The 21,443-nt window shown below is 66.3% G+C and overlaps 1 protein-coding gene across 2 annotated transcripts in view; it reads left to right on the top strand.

Moving 5' to 3' along the window:
- The window catches only part of KCNH2 (potassium voltage-gated channel subfamily H member 2), a 28,862-nt gene that overhangs the window by 3,675 nt on the left and 3,744 nt on the right, over nt 1-21,443 (top strand). Inside the window, exons 3-11 of one of the 2 annotated variants that reach the window (XM_071560330.1) lie at nt 1,585-1,749; nt 2,295-2,762; nt 3,421-3,635; nt 14,322-14,747; nt 15,393-15,547; nt 15,695-15,780; nt 18,331-18,530; nt 19,147-19,399; nt 20,714-20,907. In XM_071560330.1, coding sequence (XP_071416431.1) covers nt 1,585-1,749; nt 2,295-2,762; nt 3,421-3,635; nt 14,322-14,747; nt 15,393-15,547; nt 15,695-15,780; nt 18,331-18,530; nt 19,147-19,399; nt 20,714-20,907 — 2,162 coding nt within the window. Of the gene's footprint in view, nt 1-1,584; nt 1,750-2,294; nt 2,763-3,420; nt 3,636-14,321; nt 14,748-15,392; nt 15,781-18,330; nt 18,531-19,146; nt 19,400-20,713; nt 20,908-21,443 lie in introns of both variants that reach the window. The other variant, XM_071560329.1, reaches the window with a different exon arrangement.

Below are 21,443 nucleotides of genomic sequence, written 5' to 3' on the forward strand. Positions count from 1 at the left end.
TGAACACTGTCCCAGGGCATGGGGAGGGGACACAGACCCCCAGTCGCTGCCTTGGCCTTTGGGGTCTCCCCATGTGTGGCCCTGGTGCCAGTGCAGGGTGGGAGCAGCCGAGAGTGCAGAGAGGCTGGATCGGAGCTGTGGCACCGTGGCATGGGGTGGCACCTCTGGGTGTGGCAGTCCCCCCTGTGCCAGCGGGGTGTCCCTGCCTGGCTGCAGGTCTGGGGGTGCAGGTTGCAATCCAGGCTGCATGTGTGGGGGCATATGGGGTGCAGTGTAGGGTGCAGGGATGGGGGTGCAGGTTGCGGTGGTACAGGGGCTTGGAGTGAATGGGGGTCTCCCCAGTTTGGGAGTCCCGGTGGTGCCCCCCAGCTGTCATTGGGGGGTTTCAGGGTGGGAGGCACGGAATGGTTTTGGGGTGCAGTTCTGGAGGTGGGAGTTGCCGTTGGGGTGCAGGGCACAGTGTGAGGTGCAGGGCGTCGGGGTGTAGAAAGAGGGGTCCCACTGCAGTGTGGTGTGTGGCCCTGCCCCGGGGTCCCCCATTGGTCCTGCCATCACCCCCACGAGGTCCTGCCCATGGCCCTCAGCCTGGGGCCACCCCCAGTGGGCAGTGGGCCAGGGGGGCCGGAATTCCTGGCTTAGGGGCTCAGGATTCCTGTGGAAGCGGACGAAGCCGGCGGCGGCAGCGGCCACGTGTTGGTGCCACTAATTCCCCCCGGCGGTGGCTCGGCCGGGACCCCGTGGTGGCCCCAGCCACCCTGTGCCACCCTGTGCTGGCCCGCAGCCCCACGTGCAGCAGGGAATCTCCCCGCCGCGGGCACAGGGACAGGGACAGTGCCAGCTGGCACCCGCCGTGCCAGCCTGCCGGGCCCTGCGCCAGCGAGGCGGGAGGGGGAAACCGGGGCGGGGGAACCACACCGGGGGGAGGGCGGTGACCCGGTGCCTTGGCATCACCCATGTGTCCCCCTGTCATCACCCTCGTGTGTCCCCCCGCGGTCCCCTTAGGGTGAGCGGAGCGGGAGGAGCAGGATACCCCCCATCCCCATCACACAGAGATTACCCCAGGCTGCCCTGACAACCCCAACCCCACCTCCAGCTGTGGCACCGGATTAACGCCGCAGCTGTTAACGAGTTCTGAGCGGCTTAACCCGGCCCGGCACCCCCAGAGCCCCCCCGGACCTCCTCGGCCCCACCACCCCCGCATGGCCCTGCCTGCAGCTTTTGCGGGGAGGGGCTGGGGGAGTGGGGGGGGGACCACCCCCATGCTCCCCCCCCTTCCCGTGCCTCCATTTCCAGCGTGGTGCAGCTGCAGGGGGGGCTGTGCTGGCTGAGTCAGGAAGAGGGGGCAGGAGGAGGTGCCCCCCGGGAGAGGATGTCCCCCAGGGTGGGGGCCAAGAGAGGGCACTCAGCAGGGTTGGGGTCGGCAGGGGGGTGTGCCCAGCAGGGACAGGGGGGCGCCCAGCAGAGGGGGGGGCAGGAGTGGGTGTCCAGGAGGGGCAGAGGAATGCCCCCCTGGATGCAGGGGGACAGGCAGGGGTGCCCTCCGGGGGGTGCTGTCCCCCTGTCACTGACCCCTGCTCCCCGCAGGCAGCTCCTTCCCATGCCTCGTGGATGTGGTGCCGGTGAAGAATGAGGATGGCGCCGTCATCATGTTCATCCTCAACTTTGAGGCCGTGAGGGAGCCCGAGCCGGGGGAAGCCCCAGCCCCCAGCACCAACCACTGGGTCACCCCAACCCCCTGGGGCCCTGCAGGTACGGGTGGACTGGGGTGCTGGGTCAGCCCCAGGTACAGAGGGACAAGGGTCACTGGGTCAGCCCCAGATATGGGGGACAGGGGCACTGGATCAGCCCCAGATATGGGGGACTGGGACGCTGAGTCAGCCCCAAGTATGGGGGACAGGGACTCTGGATCAGCCCCAGATATGGGGGACAGGGACATTGGGTCACCTCAGCACCCTGGGGCTCACAAAGTATGAGGGAACAGGGTTGCCAGTCCCTGGGTAAGCTCTTCCAGCTGGGTCCCCCAAAGTGGGGAAGGGGCTGGTGCCACTGTGCCCAGTGTCACCTCATGTCCTGCTGACCCCATGTCCCAGGTGCTGCTGTAGGGCACATGACAAGGACAGGGGATGCCCTGGTGCTGATGGGCAACGCCAGGGCAGGTTGAGGCCAAACCCTGACCCCAGCCCTGTCCTTTCCCCCCACGGCACAGCCGGTCGCTGCCGCTAAAGAGCACCACGGGAGGGGGGTTGGAGCTGGCCCTGACCCCAACCCTGACCCTAACCTGTCCTTTCCACCAGGGCGCAGCCGGTCCCTGCGGCTGAAGCTGCTGGCGCTCACGGGCAGCCGCCAGTCGCTGCCTCCGGAGCCTCCGGAGCCGCCGGACGTGGTGGTGGTGGACCCCGGGGTCGTGGACCCGCTGGTCATGGACCCGGCCCTGCCCAGCAGCGACTCAGGCCCTGAGGACGCCTCATCCTCGCTGGAGCCCGGGGCTGGGGATCGTCCCGAGGACGAGGCAGCACTGATGGGGGACCCCGAGCCACCGGTGACACAGCCATCCCCGCAGGCCGAGCGCCTGGCACTGGCCTTTGTCAACCACAGCCTGGCACGGAGCCGGTCCAGGGAGCGCCGGTCCCGGGAGAGCCTCCGCAGCCTGCGCCGGGCATCTTCTGTCGATGACATCGAGGCCATGAAGGGTGATGGGGACAAGCGATGCCACAGCCACCACACCAGCACCGGTGCCGGCCTGCACCGCGGCTCCAGCACTGGTACGGCCCCGCTGGCACAGGGGACTCTGAGCAGGGCTGGGGACATCAGGGCAGCCACAGCCAGAGACCCTGGTGACCTCCCATCCCAACTCCCCATGGACCCCATGACAGCACCCCAGGGCTGGCAAAGGGCTGACTTCCCCCATCACCCCCAGGACCTCCATCCTGCCTGCTGGGATGCCCCCCTATCACCACTGGGGATGCCCCCAGCCCATCCTGCAATGCCCCCCCATCCCCTCACTCACACTGAGCTTCAGGAATCACCATGGGAATCACCCCAGGAATCACCTTGTTGGCTCTAGAGCTCTTAAGCGCATTAAGACAAGGGACAATAATTATATTAATGGTAACTGAGAGCAGCTCTGCAGGTCCCGGGAGGGGCCTGTGGCACATGGCTGGGGGGGCCACCTTGCCCTGGGTCTCCCCACTCGCTTTCCTGCTGTGGGACCCCAACCCTGGGAGCTGTAGGGAGCTGTGGGACCACCCTCTGGAGCTGTGGGACCCCTGCCCCAGGAGCCTTGGGGAGCCATGGGGAGCTGTGGGACCCGCCCTGGGGATCCAGGGCTCATGTGCCCCTGGTGACAGTCCCCTGTGGGACAGTCCCTGCTGTGGGCCCCCCAGGGGTGTGTGTCTCCCTGGTGACAGTGTCCCCCCGCAGGCGCGGTGGCCGCCGTGCGCAGCGCGCTGCTCAACTCCACGTCGGACTCGGACCTGGCTCGGTTCCGGGCCATCGGCCGCATCCCCCAGATCACCCTCAACTTCGTGGACCTGCAGCCGGGGGGGCTCCTGGCCCCGCCCCCAGCCCCCCGCCCCATCATCGCCCCCACCAAGCTGCGCGACCGCACCCACAACGTCACGGAGAAGGTCACACAGGTGAGACCCCAGAGGGACGGGGGGGCCCAGAGCTTGGGCAGTGCCAAGGTGACCAGGTGATGCTGCGGTGGTCAGGTGGTGACAGAGGTGTCCAGATGATGCCAGAGGTGGCTGGTCAATGCCAGGGGGCCAGGTGGTGATGAGGTGGCCAGGAGGTGAAAAGAGATGATCAGGCTGTGACAGAAGCGACCAGGTGGTGCAGAGATGGCCGGGCTATGCTGAGGTTTCTGGGCAATGTTGGAGGTGGCTGGGCAGTGATGACATGGCCAAGCAGTGCCAAGGTGGCCAAGCAGTGACAAAGTGTCTGAGCAGTGACAAAGTGTCTGGGCAGTGCCAGAGGGAATGGACAGTGCTGGAGGTGGCCGGGCAGTGCCAAAGTGACCAGGTGGTGCCAGAAGTGACGACAGTGCCAGCCTGACCGAGTGCTGCAGGAGGTGGCAGGGCAATGCCAAGGTGTCTGAGTGGTGTGGGAGGCATGGCCAGAACCCAGAGGATGTTCAAGCAGGACCTGGAACTCACTGAGAGGTGCTGGAGCTCACTGGCAGGAGGTGCTGGGATCTGAGTGCACCCCATGGTGTCCCAGCCCATATGGGGCCACAGGGACCAGTGTGGCAGGGCTGAAGGCCACTGTACCTCCACTCTGGTATCAGGTCCCTCAGAGGGACTGGCCGATGGAGTGATGGCCACAGTGTCCTGGTGCCAGTGGGTGCATTGTGGCTGGGACAGACTTGACATGGCACATCGGTTCCTTGGAGGGCTCCCAGCAGGGGACAGACACCCCCTGACCAGGGTACTTCTCACCCCAGTGCCGTGCCTGCTGGGTGCCCCTCACCCCGGGTGCCCCTTGCCCCGGTGCGGGGATGCCCCTCACCCCGGGTGCCCCTCACCCCCGTGCTGGGACGCCCCTCACCCCCGGGTGCCCCTCACCCCCCGTGCCGGGTGCCCCTCACCCCGGGTGCCCCTCACCCCCGTGCCGGGATGCCCCTCACCCCGGGTGCCCCTCACCCCCGTGCCGGGATGCCCCTCACCCCGGGTGCCCCTCACCCCCGTGCCGGGATGCCCCTCACCCCGGGTGCCCCTCACCCCCCGTGCCGGGTGCCCCTCACCCCGGGTGCCCCTCGCCCCGGTGCGGGGATGCCCCTCACCCCGGGTGCCCCTCGCCCCGGTGCGGGGATGCCCCTCACCCCCGTGCCGTGCCTGCCGGTGCCGGGCGCTGGCGGCGGCCTCTAATCCGTGGCCCGTTGTGTAACCGCCATCTGCCGCGGGAGCAGGAGGCGCCGCTTAATTACACCCTGATTTCTCCCCCGCTAATGAGCTGGGGGAGGGCCGGGGGGCTCCGGGGACCCTCGGGGGGCTGCGCGGAGGGGGGACCCGCTGCTTGTATCCCTGAGTGCCCCACGCTGGGGCTGTCCCCAGGGTCCCCGGCAGCTGGCGGGGGCCGGCGCTGCCCCGGCGCATCTGCCCGCGCCCCCGGCCGGAGCCCCCCCGGCCCCGCACCTGCCCGCACACGTGAGGGGGCCCGTGGGGGACCCTGTTTCCACGGGGAGCTCCCGGCCCTGCTGCCGGGGCTCCGGTCCCTCCCCTCGCTGTTGCTGCAGCCGCCTCGGGACCCTCAGTGGGGTCGGGGGAGCCCCTGGGGCGGGGGCCCCCCTCGCTCCTCACCCCCCGGCCCCGTCTGTGCCTCACGGAGCCTCAGTTGCCTCGGCCATGATTAATTACGCCCCGGGAGCGATGCCACGGCCCCTCCTGTCTCCGCCGTCACCGCGAAGGGGCACGAGGGGACACAGTCGCGGTCAACGGGGCGGGCTTTGCCCCCGGCACTGGGGAGGGGGTGTCGGGGTGCCCACGCTGTGCTGGAGGGGAGCACTCAGCATCTCCCCGGAACGGGGTGGGGGTCGCCACCAGGACGGGATGTGGGTCTTCCCCGAGGCGGGCGGAGCTGGGGACACGGACGTGGCGCAGATGGGAGCGGGAGCATGGGGGTATCCCTGGCTCGGGCACGGCGACCCCCAGACCGGGGGCACTGGAGGACGGGGTGTCCCAGTAGCGGCACCGTGACTCACCAGCGGGGCTGGAGCCAAGAGCCCGTCAAGGTCACCACGCCCCGGGTGACAGTGATAGGGCCTGATGTGGCCATGGCATCCCCATGGCTCAGGGACCCCTGGGGATCCCCGGCCCGTTCTGGTGGGGATCCATGGAGGGGACAGGATGGGGCTGGGGTCCCCAGACCCACTCAGGGTGTGTGGGGGCCCCACGGTGCCACCAGCCGGGGGGTGGCACTGAGGCGTCACTGGCTGTCGATGGCGAGCTGGGGACAGCGGGGATCCCCTGGTGCCTCTGACACCCATCGGGTGGGTGAGGACGCTGCCCCCCAGATCCCCCTTCAGCCAGGCTGGGGGTGGCCAGGGGGCCGGGCGGGCGCAGCCGTGGGGCACTGCCAGGGCTGGGCAGTGGCCAGGGACACCGGCGACGTGGGTGCACCAGAGCCGTGAATCAGCCGGGGCTGCCAGGGACAGCTCAGCTCCATCGTCACTGTCCCTGTCCTCATCCCCGTCACTGTCCCCATCCCACCGCTGACGGGGCTGGGCGGGTCACGCATTGGGGCTGTCCCTTGGGCTGCAGACGGCACCTGGCAGCGGGGCAGCGGCTGGCAGGGGGTGACCGTGGGGCAGGCAGGGAGGACACCGGTTCCGGGGTACCCCCCACCCCGGCTGGCCCTGCTCTAATCTCCCTCGTGCCTCAGTTTCCTCGCGGGGCCGTTCTCGGGCGCTCCCGGTCCCTCCCCCGGGGAGTGGCGGCGGCGGGAGCAGGGGGGGCCCGGCGGGGGCGGGCGCGGGGAGGGCTCGGGGGGGTCCCGCCCCGTTCCATCTGCCGCGCGCGGGGCCAGGGGCGGCGGGGGCGCGGGGACCCCCGGAGCGCGGCCATGGCCCCGGCGCGGCGCGACAGCGGCGACCGCGGCGACCGCCCCGACGGGGAGCGGCGGGACCGGGTCCGCAGGGCCGTCCGGGTGTCCAGCCTGGTGGCACAGGAGGTACGGGTGGGCCGAGGGGGTTCAGAGGTCCAGCCTGGTGGCACTGGAGGCACGGGGGGGCCGAGGGGGGTCCGGGGTCCAGCCTGGTGGCACTGGAGGTACGAGGGGGGCCGAGGGGGGTCCGGGGTCCAGCCTGGTGGCACTGGAGGTACGGGGGGGGCCGAGGGGGGTCCGGGGTCCAGCCTGGTGGCACTGGAGGTACGAGGGGGGCCGAGGGGGGGTCCGGGGTCCAGCCTGGTGGCATGGGGTGGCCGAGGGGGTCCCTATGGGGGTGGTCCATCATGTTCGCACATGGCCTGGGTGGGTCCCAGGGGTGTCCCCGTGCCGGATTGCAGGGACAGAGCAGGGGGAGCATGGAGGGTTGCGGCGGGAGGCTCTGGGGGCGCCGGGCGGGTCCGGGGGCTCCTGGGGGGGTCTCCCTCACAGAGGAAACGGCTCCCACGATTTGTCTTGCTGCGCGTGGGCGCGGGGCCCCGGGGCTGTCCCCACCCCAGTAGGGGGGACACTGAGCAGGGAGTGGCACCGGGAGTCTCAGCAGGTGGCTCTGGAAGGCTGTGAGGGCATCTGGGGGGCCAGGGGTTCCCCGGGGTGTCCCAGCCTGCTTGAGAACGGGTGTCCCGTGGCTTGTCCTGCCGTGAGTTGATGTGGGATCCCAGGGGAGCTTCCACACTAGGGTGAGGACACAGAGTGAGGGAACACTGGGGTTGCAGTGGGAGGCTCTGGGGGTCCTGTGGGGTCCGGGGCCCCCCCACTGCCCTCCCAGGGTTGGGGGGGACATCACCCTCCCCTGGGCCCCCAGTGCCCATCCGATGCTGAGGCCTAGCCAGTGCCGTGTCCGGCTGTGCCATGGTGGCTGTGGTTGTGGCGTGGCGAGGCATGATGGCACGTGGCTGTTGTGGTCCCCACCGTGCCCCCAGGGGGTCCCTTCCATATCCCAGGGGGTCCCTTCCATATCCCAGGAGGTCCCTGCCATGTCCCAGGTGATCCTCACTGTGTACCCAGGTGGTCCCTACCGTGTCCCAGGTGGTCCCTGCCATGTGCCAGGTGATCCTTGCTGTGTTCCGAGGTGGTCCCCGCTGTGTCCCGGGTGGTCTCGTGGCTGTGCCTGGTCGTCATGGGGCAGGTGTGGGTCAGTGCCAGCGTCACTGGGTGGGGGTCGATTCTGAGGCATGTGCACCGCCCCCTGGGATGTCACCCCTCCCCTGGGGACGTCACCCTGTCACAGGGCTCATCCCCCACCCTGCCACGGGTGCCACCAGCAGTGGGTGCCACCATCGCTGAACATCCAGGGTGGCCGCGTGTCCCCCGTGCCCATGTCAGGGGGTCCCGAGGGCACCACAACACCACAGCTCAGCGATGTGAGTACCCCCTGTGCCACCCTTGAGGGGACAGTGAGGTGGGGAGTGGTCCCTACTCTTGGGGTGTTGGGATGTGCTCAGTGTCAAGGGGTCCCCACTCTTGGGATGTCTGTAGCATTAGGGTGTCTGTGCTATTGGGGTATCCTCTGTGTCAGGGTGTCTGCAGTGTTGGGGTGTCCCCTGTGTCAGGGTGTCCTCACCACGACCAGGTGTCACTGGAGCCAGGTGTTATCCAGCCAATGGTCAGTGCTGCCCTAGTGGTGACCTCGTTGAGTGACACCTGTGTGGTCACAGTGGTGTCATGGGGGATCGGTGTCTGACTGGCTGTGGGTGTCCCTGAGGGTCCCAGACCCCCGGAGTCAGTGATGAAGGTGGGAGTTGATGTCCAGGTGTGTGGGGCCCAGGGGATCTGGTAACCTGCTGGGATGAGTGTGTGGGTGGCAGGGCCTATGTTTGGGCAGGTGTGGGGTGCCTGGGCAGGTGTGGGGTACCTGCCAGAATGAATGTTGAGTGCCCATGTGGATGTTGGGGGTCTGTGAATATTTGGTGCCTGCTGGTGCAGGTGTTGAGGGTCTGTGGGGCAGCTGTGGGGTGGTTGTCAGGTACTGGTGTGGGTGTTGGGGGTCTGTGGCTGTCGGGCACCTGCTGGTGCTGGTGTGGGGGACCTGGGCGCATGGGGCCAGTGCATGTGTAGGTGTGGATGTTGGGGGTCTGTGGGGCAGGTGTCAGGCACTTGTACACGTGTTGGGGTCTGGTTTGGGGTCACCTGCTAGAGCAGGTGTTGGGGGTCCAGGAGGTCCTTGTTGGAGGCCAGGGAAGACACTGCATTCGAGCTGGGCAGTTCTGCCATGGGAGTGTCGTGGGAGTGTTGGGGTGCTCAGGGGTGCTGGGGGCTTGTCAGGGTGCCAGGGGGCTGTGGATGCCCTGGGGGGTGCCAGAGGGCAGTGTCAGTGCCCAAGGGGTACTGGGGGGTGTCGGTGTCCTGGAGGGTGCTGGGGGGTGTCGGTGTCCTGGAGGGTGCTGGGGGGGGTAAGTCAGGATGCCATGGGGTGTGTCAGTGCCCCGGGGTGGGTATTGGTGCCCCGGGGGGTGCCGCCCCCCCAGCCCGGCCCGGGGTATTTGGGGTGCGCCGTGGGCGCAGGTGTCTGGGTCGCGGCAGGTGCGGCGCCGGGTGTCCCGGGGGGGCGGGGGTGTCGGTGCCACCGCAGGTGTTGGGGACGCGTCACCGGGGCGGAACGTGTCACTGCGTGTCGCTGAACGTGTCACCGGCACCGCCGCCATCTGTGTCACCGTGACTGACGGGTGTTGGGGCGGGGGCAGCACCCGGCGGGGGGTCGGAACGTCTCCGCATATTGGCCCCATCGTGACACACTCACTGGGGGTCCCACTTGTGTTGGGGAGGTCCCTGCATGGCACGGGCCGGGAGCGGGTGCTGTCACCATGGCTGGGGGACATGGAGGAGCTGGGGCCTGTCCCCAGACTGGGAGGTGTCCCCACCGTTTGGTGGGCTGGGGGCCCCCCGACTGGGTGTCATGGGGGACCAGGATGGTCCCCCAGCCCCGGCTGTGCACCCCCCGGGGCTGGCATGGCACTGAACTGGGGGGCTTAACCAGCTGCTGGGGGTGGAGTTTTGGGATGGTTGACAGGTGTATCTGGGAGCTGATGAGGTGGGGGTGTATTCTGGGGGGCTGTAACTGAATGGGAGTTCTGGTCTCTCTCCCCTCACCATCCATTCCTTCACAGCTGCCGCAGAGCTGGGGGGTCCCCAAATGGGGGTCATGGGGGGCATCCAGGTGGGATGTGTGTGCCCCCCCCTCCTCCCCGGAGCGTCCGCATGTGTCGGGGAAGGGGCCGGTGGTGCCCAGCAGGGGGGTCCAGGGGGTCCGGGGTTTCCCCCTGTGCACCGTAGGACCCTCCCCACTCCCGAGAGCTTCTGCAGGCCCTGGGCCCCCCTACCCTTGCCCCCCGCACCGCCCTCCGCTTCGCCGCCGGCCGGGATTTGTCCCACTTTGCCGTGGCAGCTGCGATAAATTTAGCGGTAGGAGCGGCTGGTGGCAGGAGCCGCCCCCCGGCCCCCCCCCACCCTGCTGTCCCTCCTGTGCCCCTCCTTCCTCCGGTCCCCCCACCCTGCCGTCCCCCCTGTGCCCCTCCTTCTTTCGGCCCCCCCCTCCGCTGTCCCCTCTGTGCTCCCCCGGCCCCCCCACCCTGCTGTCCCCTCTGTGCCCCTCCTTCCTCCGGTCCCCCCACCCTGCTGTGCCCCCTGTGCCCCTCCCCGGCCCCCCCCACCCTGCTGTCCCCTCTGTGCCCCTCCTTCCTCCAGTCCCCCCACCCTGCTGTGCCCCCTGTGCCCCTCCCTGGCCCCCCCACCCTGCTGTCCCCTCTGTGCCCCTCCTTCCTCAGGTCCCCCCACCCTGCTGTGCCCCTCCCCGGCCCCCCCACCCTGCTGTGCCCCCTGTACCCCTCCCTGCCCCCCCCCACCCTGCTGTCCCCCCTGTTCCCCTCCTTCCTCCGGTCCCCCCACCCTGCTGTGCCCCCTGTGCCCCTCCCCGGCCCCCCCCACCCTGCTGTCCCCTCTGTGCCCCTCCTTCCTCCGGTCCCCCCACCCTGCTGTGCCCCCTGTGCCCCTCCCCGGCCCCCCCACCCTGCTGTCCCCTCTGTGCCCCTCCTTCCTCCGGTCCCCCCACCCTGCTGTGCCCCCTGTGCCCCTCCCTGCCCCCCCCCACCCTGCTCTCCCCCCTGTTCCCCTCCTTCCTCCGGTCCCCCCACCCTGCTGTGCCCCATGTGCCCTCCCCCCCCCCGGCCCCCCCACCCTGCTGTGCCACCCACATCACTCCCTGTCCCCAGTCACATCGCAGCCAAAGGGGCCACTGGGGGTTCCCCCCGTAGGACCCTCCCAGAGACTCCACAGTCCCCTCCAGGGACACCCCCCCCGCCCTCTGGGGCACTGGAGCTCTGTCGAACAGTACCTGTCACACCCCCTGTGTCCCCAGGGTCCCTATGACCTCAGATGACCCCGTGGCACCTGCCACTCGCCTGGGGGACACGTGGGGCATTTGACACACAGACCCCAGGAGGGACTGTGGGAACTGGGACCTCCCGCACATGGGCCACACGCGGCCTTGTCCCTCCACCACACGGCGTGTGGGGACACAGTGGCAGCGGGAATCCCCCACGTGGGGGTGGCAGCAGGTGACGCAGGAGCTGCTACGTGTCCCCAAGCTGTCACTGTGTGTCCCAGTGCTGTCATCGCATGTCACCACGTGTCACAGGCACTGCATATCCCAACACTGTCATCGTGTGTCCCAGTGCTGTCATCGTGTGTCCCAGCACCACCACTGTGTGTCCCGGGCACTGCGTGTCACCACATGTCCCAGCACCATCATCGCGTGTCACTGCATGTCCCGGTGCCACCACTGCGTGTCCCTGGCACTGTGTGTCACTGCGTGTCCTGGTGCCATCACTGCGTGTCCCTGGCACTGTGTGTCACTGCGTGTCCTGGTGCCACCACTGCGCGTCCCTGGCACTGTGTGTCACTGCGTGTCCTGGTGCCATCTCTGCGTGTCTGGTGCCATCGGTCTGTACCCCCGTGCTGTCACTGTGTGCCCCCAGCACCGCGTCCCAGTGCTGTCACCACATGGGACATCACGTGGCTGTTCTGCAGTGACATGGCTGTTCCCGCTGCTCCATGAGGCCATCGAGGCTGGTGGCTCCTGGGGATGGAAGTGACAGGGGCCCCATGTCCCCCAGGGACATCCCCTGGCCCTGTGACCCAGGGGAGGGTGGTGGCAGCGGGGGACCGTTTGGGCTGAGCTGGCAGGACAGAAACCATGTCCTGACCCATGGGCACCGTGCAGGTGGGGGATTTTTCTGGCGTGTCCTCACGTGTTCGTGGTGTGTTTGTGTCCCATGTCACCTGCTCCCCACCACAGGGCCGACTCTGTCCTCTCTGTGCCAGGCACAGGTGTGTGATGTTCCCACAACAACGTTCATGTGTTCCTGGTATGTTTGTGTTGTGTCTGTGCCCCTTGACGCCCGGCTCATTGCCCGGGGCTGGCCTCGTTCCCCACACCTGGCACAGGTGCCAGTGCCATTGGCTGCCTGGGTAGGCACAGGCGTGGCCAGTGGGGTGCCGGGGTCGTCGTGACATGTCACACCTGCTGCCACATCGCCCGCAGGCACCCACAGCCACACTGGTGTCCCCGCCGTGTCACTCACACACGCCAACCCCCCTGGTGTGTCACCGCATGTCGCCACGTGTCACCATGTGCCAGGGGGGCCTGGAGGGGGCTGGTGGGGGGGGGCGGGGGGGCAACCCTGGCCGTGGCGGCGGCAGCGGAGCAGCCTGGGAAAAATTTCCGCCCCAATAATTCCTGTCTGCTCCGGCAGAGCGTGGCCGGCGTGCGCCACACCGGGGGTCCCTCCACGCCGGGGGTCCCTCCACGCCGGGGGTCCCTCCACGCCGGGGGTCCCTCCACACCGGGGGTCCCTCCACGCCGGGGGGCCCTCCACGCCGGGGGGCCCTGCCATGCCGGGGTTCCCCCCCGCCACTGAGGGTCTTCCCAGCCGCTGAGGGTCCCCACTGCTGCCGGGGATCCCCGGGCACTGCGATGGGTGAAGGGCCAGGGCACAGGGGTCCCTGGTGCCCACCCGCCGGTGGGGGCTGACCCCGTGCCCCCCGGCCCGAGGATGCTGCCCGCGCTCCTGCAGCTGCTCCAGGAGTTCCCGGGCACCCCCCCTGCGCCCCCTCGGCCCGGGACCCGCCCCAGCCCCATGCCCGGGGTCTCCCTCTGTGGCACCTGCCTGGGGCTGCGCCGCGATGGCACCGGGCATGGACAGGAGGAGAAGGTACCGGTACTGCACCCCGGGGGTCCGGCGTGGGGGGGCGGTGGGTGGTGCTGCAGGGGAGGGGGCACCGTGCCCACCCGTGACCTGGCAGTGGCCGTAAAAGGCTCGGGCTGCGTCCCTGGCACTGGTTTGGAGGGGTTTGGGGGTTACAAGAAGTGTGAGCCCTGCATGACTGGGGATTCCACCCAGCCCCCATCCCGGGGACCACCCCAGCTCCCCAAGAGCTGCTCCCAGGGTTGGGGGGCCCATGGGTATGGGGTGATGGTGCCTGTGATGCCATGGTGGGTGGGAGCCCCCTGATGGGCATGGGTGGGGTGGGGGAGTCACAAGGGGAGGAGACCCCAGTGGGGAGCTGAGGGACAGTGACCCCCGTGTGGCACAGGGGCTGTGGATCACCTCCTGTCATCTCTTACCGGAGCTGTGGGGCTGCACATGGTGACAGTCCCTGTGGTGGCAGGGAGGGAAGGGAACCCTCTAGGACACCCCAAGGATGCCCAGGAACCCCTGGGGTCACACCCCCAGGCTGTGCTGGGTGTTCTTCGTGGGGAAGAGGAGGCACAGGGGGGTCTGTGCCTCCCTGATGGAGATGCCAGGGGTGGCCGGAGGGGGGTCCATGCCCTCCTGATACAGGTGCAGGGGGGTTGTCTGTGCCCCCCCACTGGATGGAGTTGCAGGGGATGGCTGAAGTGGCAGGACAGGACAGGGGCACAGGGTGAAGGGCACAGGGCAGCGTTATGTCTGTGGGTGTTTGGGGTGGGAAGTGCCCAGTGGCTTCTGCGGGGCAGGAGGCATTTGTGAGGTGACTCCACAGTGGTGGGAAATTCGTCCCAGTCATGCCTTTCAGCTGTTCCCTTGCACCCACATCACCCATGTCAGGGTCCCTGTGGCTCACACTGGGGTCTCTCTGCACTGGGGTTCTCCCACACCCCTCACTGCCCACCCTGGGGTCCCTCTGCACCTCAGAGAGTCACAAAACTGTTAATCTTAAGACCATTATGTCCACTGTTGACCCAACATGGCCAAGGCCACCCCTGGCCCCATGTCCTCAAGCACTAGCTCTGCCTGGGCTGGCGGTCTTAGCCCTGTGGGGTGTTGGGGTGCAACACTGAGCCCCCTGTACTGCCCTCTGTACCCCTTGTTATCCATGTTGGGGTCCTTGTGCACCCCTCATCACCCGCCCCAGGGTCTCTCTGTATTGGGGTCCCCCCACACCTCTGAACACCCATGTTGGGGTCCCACCTCACCCCCAGAGAGTCACAGAACTGTTGAGGTTGTAAAGGACTCATAAGACCTTGGGTTCAACATTGACCCAACCTGGTCAAGGCCCAATTGTAACCCAGTGTGGCAAAGGCCACTCCTGACCTATGTGTCCAAGTGCCACCTCTACCTGTGCAGGTGAGCTGAGTGCTGTGTGGTGTTGGGGTGCAGCACTGACCCCCCTGTGCCCTCCAGGTGCTGTCGCTGGGTGCTGATGTGCTCCCCGAGTACAAGCTGCAGGCGCCGCGCATCCACCGCTGGACCATCCTGCACTACAGCCCCTTCAAGGCGGTGTGGGACTGGCTGATCCTGCTGCTGGTCATCTACACAGCCATCTTCACACCCTACTCTGCTGCCTTCCTGCTCAGCGACTCGGAGGAGGCCCAGCGGCACCACTGCGGCTACTCCTGCAGCCCCCTCAACGTGGTCGACCTCATCGTGGACATCATGTTCATCATCGACATCCTCATCAACTTCCGCACCACCTACGTCAACTCCAACGAGGAGGTGGTCAGTCACCCCGCCAAGATTGCCATCCACTACTTCAAGGGCTGGTTCCTCATTGACATGGTGGCCGCCATCCCCTTCGACCTGCTCATCTTTGGCTCCGGCTCCGAGGAGGTGACACACTTGGGGACACGGAGATGTGGTGGCACTGGCTAGGCTGTGCCCTGGCTGGGCAGTGCTGTTTTGGTGCTGGGGTTTTTTCTTGAGGTCCCACCTGTGCCCCCAGGCCAAGGATGGGTGCCCACACTGCCATGGGGTGGTTCCTTAGGGTCCCACATGTGTCATGGTGGGCACCAGGGCAGGGGGTGCTGTTCCCTGGCTATTGAGTCCTCCCATGGGGTGATGCTCAGGGATCCCACATGTGTCCCCAGGCCTGGACACCCGCAATACCCTTGGTGACCACCATGTCCTCTTCAGACCACCTTTGCTCTGGGTGGGGGCACTGGGGGCACCTGGGGCTGATGTGGGCAGAGGGACAGAGGTCCTGGGTTGGGGCAGGAAGCCAGACCACCCTTTGCCCTTCCAGGGCTGCTGGTGTGGACGGGATGGCCAACCCTTCCAGGTCCCATGGAGTATTTCTTCCCCATTAACCCCTTTCCCCTCTTTGTCACCTCCAGATGATGGCACTGATCAGGCTGCTGATGTGGGGAGAGGGGATGGGGGGCTGGCGTTGCCTGAGTTGGGTCAGGAACCCCCTCACCCTTCCGTGGGTCCGTGGGGTGTCTCTACACCCAGTGACCCCCTTTCCTGCCCCCCCAGACGACGACGCTGATCGGGCTGCTGAAGACGGCGCGGCTGCTGCGGCTGGTGCGGGTGGCGCGGAAGCTGGACCGGTACTCGGAGTACGGCGCGGCCGTGCTGTTCCTGCTCATGTGCACCTTCGCCCTCATCGCCCACTGGCTCGCCTGCATCTGGTACGCCATCGGCAACGTGGAGGGGCAGCGCACGGGCTGGCTGCACGCCCTGGGCCAGCAGATCGGCAAGCCCCTCAACGGCAGCGACCCCCGCCGAGGGCCCTCCATCAAGGACAAGTACGTCACTGCCCTCTACTTCACCTTCAGCAGCCTCACCAGCGTCGGCTTCGGCAACGTGTCCCCCAACACCAACTCCGAGAAGATCTTCTCCATCTGTGTCATGTTGATTGGATGTGAGTGACCGGGGGGACACCTGTGACACCTGTGTGTGTGAGAGCACAGGTGTGAACGTCCAGGGGGGTGTGTGAGCACCTGAGTGTGTGAGAACCCTGGGGGGTTGCAGCAATATGTCCCCCAGCATCAACTCCAAGAAGATCTTCTCCATCTGCATCAAGTTGATCAGGTGTGAGTGACCGGGGAGACACCTGTGACACCTGTGTGTCTATGGGGGTACCTGTGCATGTGTGTGTATGTGACACCTTTGTGAGCATCCAGGTGTGTGTGAGAACCTTGGTGGGCTTCAGAAATCTGTCTTCCAACACCAGCTCCAAGATCTTCTCCATCTGTATCATGTTAAGAGGATGTGAGTGGTTGGGGGGGAGACCTCTATGTGTGTGTGTGTGACACCTCTGTGTGTGTGTGTGTCTGAGTGACGCCTGTGTGTGTGTGACACAAGTGTATGTGGGTGTAAGACCTGTGTGTGTGACACAGAGGGGCATGTATGTGACACCTGTGTGTGTGTGACACAGGTGTGTGTGTGTGTGACACAGGTGTATGTGTGTGTGACACAGGTGTATGTGTGACACCTGTGTGTGTGTGTGACACTGGTGTATGTGTGTGTGACACAGAGGGACGTGTATGTGACACCTGTGTGTGTGTGACACAGGTGTATGTGTGTGTGACACAGGTGTATGTGTGACACCTGTGTGTGTGTGACACAGGTGTGTGTGTGTGTGTGTGTGACACAGAGGTGCATGTGTGACACAGGTGTATGTGTGACACCTGTGTGTGTGTCACAGGTGTGTGTGTGTGTGACACAGAGGGACGTGTATGTGACACCTGTGTGTGTGTGACACAGGTGTATGTGTGTGTGACACAGGTGTATGTGTGACACCTGTGTGTGTGTGACACAGGTGTGTGTGTGTGTGTGTGTGTGTGTGTGTGTGACACAGAGGTGCATGTGTCACACAGGTGTATGTGTGACACCTGTGTGTGACAGAGATGCACGTGTGACACTTGTGTGTGTGTGACACCTTCACTGATGCTCCATCTGAGGGGACCCGCGGGCGCCTCGGCGTGTCCAGGGTGACACTCGTGGGCAGAGTGTGGCTCTGCTGGGGGCAGGAGGCTCCGCAGAGGAATTCAGGCAGGTGGAATCCATGGACTGGGGACACCTGCATGAGGGTCAGCAAATGCCAGGTCCTGTCCTGAGATCACGCCAGCCCCGTGCAATGCTGCAGGTATGGGGCAGAGCATCTGGAAAGGTGGAAAAGGCCCTGGGAATGCTGGTGCCAGTGTCTGGACTAGAGCCCAGGTATGCCCAGGTGGGCAAGAGGCCAATGGCACGTGGACTGTGTCACCATGGTGTGACTAGGGCAGTGACCATCTCCTGTACTGGAGATACCACTGAGGCCCCACCTGGAATCCTGGGGACAGTTATGGGACCCTCATGACAAGAAGGATATTAAGGGGCTGGAGCATGTGCAGGGCAGGGAACAGAGCTGGGCAGGGGCTGGAGCAGCAGGAGCAGCTGAGGGAGCTGGGGGGGCTCAGGTGGAGAAAAGGAGGCTCAAGGGGGACCTTCTGGCTCTGCAATCCCTGCCAGGAGGGGGAAGCCGGCGGGAATTCGGGCTCTGCACCAGGGAACAGGGACAGGATGAGAGGAAATGGCCTCAAGTTTGTGCCAGGGAGGTTCAGGTTGGGTACTGGGACAATTTCTCCTGGGAAGGGTTGTCCAATGCTGTCACAGCTGCCCAGGGCAGCGGTGAAGTCCCCATCCCTGGAGGTTTTAAAAGCCTGTGGATGTGGCATCTGGGAACATGGTCAGTGGTGGCCTTGGCAATGCTGGGGGCTGGGTGGGCCCAGGAGTCTGAGAAGTCCCTTGATGACCCCTGTGACTCTGAGCACCCCTCTGTGATGATGTGGCCCCCCATGATAATGTGGATCCCAGTGACAGTGGGGACCCCTGTGCTGATGGGGACCACTGTGGCAATGGGCGCTCACGGTGGTGATGGGTGCCCTGTGCTGATGGGGACCACCGAGACAAGGAGGACTTTGTGATGATGGGCACTCTCTGTGATTATGGGGACCTCCTGTGCCAGTGGAGGCCCCATGATGATGGGGACTCCTGTGACTTTGGGCACCCCCATCATGATGGGGACCCGCGTGACTTTGGGCACCCCCCATGATGATGGGAACCCTCATGACAATGGGCATCCCCTGGTGATAATGTGGATCCCGTGGTGATGGGAATGCTGTGACAATGGGCCTCCCCCGTGACAATGGGCACTGCTGGGATGATAAAGACCTCTGTGCCAACAGGTACCCCGAGTCTCAGCCCTGGTAGCAGTGGTGGGGGGCGGTTTGGAGGGGTTTGGAGGTGCAGAGGTTCCCCCCCCACCCAGACCTGCCCTCTCCCCAGGGCTGATGTGATCCCACATCTGTGGGAAGGTGTCTGCCATCATCCAGCGCCTGCACTGGGGGACATGGGGACGCCGGGGGTGGCGGTGGGGGGTGGGGGGTAGGTTGGGGTGCAGACTGCCCCTGACACGTGTCCCCCCCAGCCCTGATGTACGCCAGCATCTTCGGGAACGTGTCCGCCATCATCCAGCGGCTGTACTCGGGCACCGCGCGGTACCACACGCAGATGCTGCGGGTGCGCGAGTTCATCCGCTTCCACCAGATCCCCAACCCGCTGCGCCAGCGGCTCGAGGAGTACTTCCAGCACGCCTGGTCCTACACCAACGGCATCGACATGAACGCGGTGAGACCCCTGGGACCCCCAGAACCTGCCAAGGGGCCCTGTAACCCACCGCATCCCCCCGAAACCCCCCATGGCCCCCCAGAATCCCCACTCCTCGAGGATATTTCCAGCACTCCCGGTCCTGCACTAATGGCATTGATGTGAATGCAGTGAGATCCCCCCCAAACCCACCAAGGACCCCTAAAATCCCCTCAGGCCCCTGTTCCTCAGGGGGAGCTTCCAGGAGTCCTGGTCCTGCACCAGCAGCATTGACATGAATGCAGTGAGACCCCTTGGACCCCCAAAACCTGCCAGGGCCCTCCAGGACCTGCCACAGTCCCCTGGCTCCTCACGCCTCGAGTATGTCCAGCACACCTGGTCGTACAAAAATGGCACTGACGTGAATGCAGTGAACCCCCCCTGGACGGCTCTGGGGACTACCAGAGACCCCTTAAATCCCCCGTGATCTTCAGCCCCCTCTGCTCAGGAAGTGCTTCCAGCAGTGCTGGTCCTACACCAACAACATCGACATGAACATGGTGACACCCCCTACCCCCCAAAACCTGCCATGCTCCCTGACCCCTGTGACTCCCCCTAACCCCTGTTCCCTCCCAGGTAACCCCCTGTGCCCCACCAGGTGCTGAAGGGGTTCCCCGAGTGCCTGCAGGCCGACATCTGCCTGCACCTGAACCGCAGCCTGCTGCAGAACTGTGCCCCGTTCCGGGGGGCCACCAAGGGCTGCCTGCGGGCGCTGGCCATGAAGTTCAAGACCACCCACGCGCCCCCCGGGGACACGCTGGTGCACGCCGGGGACGTGCTCACCGCGCTCTACTTCATCTCCCGCGGCTCCATCGAGATCCTGCGTGGGGACGTCGTCGTCGCCATCCTGGGTGAGACCCTCAGCACGGCCTGACGATCCCTCAGTGTCCCCTGAGGGATCCACAGTGTCCTGGGTGCACTCCCAGGGTGACCCCCCACCGCCTGGGAATCTCACAGTGCCGCGTGGGGGACCCCCTTGTACCTTGGGGTCCCTCCAGTGCCCTGTGGGTGACCCTCCCACCTGGGGACTCCCCAGTGCCCCATGTGGCACGTCCCCAATTCTGGGGACTCCACAACGCCTCCAGGGGGCCCCTCCACCTCCTGGAGAAGCCCCAGTGCCCCCCGGGGTCCCCTCGACCTTCTGGGCTCTCATAGTGCCCCCTGGGTGACACTCCACCTCCCATGGACCCCCAGTGTCCCATGGGGAGACCCCCTGCCTCCCACACTCCCACTAGTGCTGGGCACACCTCCAGTGTTCTCCAGGGTCCCCCCAGATCTCGGTGCACCCAAGGGTAACAGCCCACCTCTTGGGGACCCCCTGCTGCCCACCGGGGGACCCCCTGTCTCCGGGGGCCTGCCCAGTCCTGTGCACAGCCTGAGGGTCCCCATGGTAACACCCTGGCTCCCAGGGACCCCCAGCACTGGGGGCATCCCAGGGTGACCTCCCACCTCCTGGGAGCCCCCCAGTACCCCTTAGATGATCCACCACCTCCTGGGAACCCCCAGTGCCAGGCACAACCCCAGTGCCCCCCAGGGTGACCACCCTCCCTCCCAGGGTCCCCAAAGTGCTGGGGGCAATCCACACTGACCCAGCTCATCCTGGGGGAGCCGCACTGTCCTGGGGTGACCCTCCCACCTCCCGGGGTGTCCCCGCTTTCAGGGACCCCCAGTGCCCCTCCTGCCCCTGCCCCAGGTAAGACCAACACCTTTGGGGAGCTGCTGCACCTGCACTTGCAGCCAGGGCAGTGCTGGGACCTGCTGAACCCCTGAGCCCCTGGGGTTCTCCCCCAGCCCCGGGTGCTCCCCAAGTGACCATCCATTCTTGGGGACCCCAGAGTGACCCCTGTCCTTCTCGAGGACCCAAGAGTGACCCCCTTGCTTTCTCAGGGGCCTCCCAGTGACACCACCCCCTCTTTCCAAGGGTGCTCCCCCAGCCCCGGGTGCTCCCTGAGTGACCATCCCTTCCCGGGGATGCCAGAGTGACCTTCCCCCTTCTTGGGGGCCTCCCAGTGACCCCCCCCTGTGTCCCGGGGTGCCCCCCCAGGCACAAACACCACCTTTGGGGACACACTGCACCCGCATGTGCGGCTGGGCAGATCGGAGCCCCCGGGACCCCCCAGCCCCAGGGACGCCCCCAGTGCCCCCCAACAACCCCCTGCCCCCAGGTAAGAACGACACCTTTGGGGAGCCGCTGCACCTCCACACGCGCCCCGGGAAGTCGCGGGCGGACGTGCGGGCGCTCACCTACTGCGACCTGCACAAGATCCTGCGCGAGGACCTGCTCGAGGTGCTCGACATGTACCCCGAGTTCTCCGACCGCTTCTGGGGCACCCTCGAGATCACCTTCAACCTGCGCGACGTGAGGGGGGACCGGGGGGAGCTGGGGGGGACCCCTGAGCAGGTTGTGGGGTCCTGAGCAAGTTAAGGGATCCTGAGCAAGCTGCAGTGTCCACGTTAACTGGGGGCTCCTGAGGAAGCTGGGGGAGTCAACAAAGAAGGGGGTTCCAAGCAGGCTGGGGGGTCCTGGGTGGGCTGGGGCAGGGAAGTCCTGAGCAAGTTGAGGGGTCCTAAGTAGCCTTGGAGGGTCCTGGGCAAGCTGGGGGAGTCCTGAGTAAGGTTGGGGCTCCTGGGCAGGTTGGGGAATTCTGAGCAACTGGGGGGGGATCCTGAGCCAGGTGAGGGGTTCAAAGCAAGTTGGAGGGTGCTGGGCGTGCTTGGTGGGGATCCTGAGTAAGTTGGTGGGCCCTGAGCAACAGGAAGGGTCCCGACTGAGCTAGGGTGGGTCCTGAGTGCTGGAAAGGGCTGAGCAAGTTGGGGGGCTCTGGGCAAGCTGGGAGTGTCCTGAAGAAAAGAGGGGGGTCCTGAACAAAGTGGAGGGTTCCAAGCAGGTTTGTG

Source organism: Pithys albifrons, chromosome 7 (assembly GCF_047495875.1).
Source record: "Pithys albifrons albifrons isolate INPA30051 chromosome 7, PitAlb_v1, whole genome shotgun sequence".
Taxonomy (NCBI): Eukaryota; Metazoa; Chordata; class Aves; order Passeriformes; family Thamnophilidae; genus Pithys; species Pithys albifrons.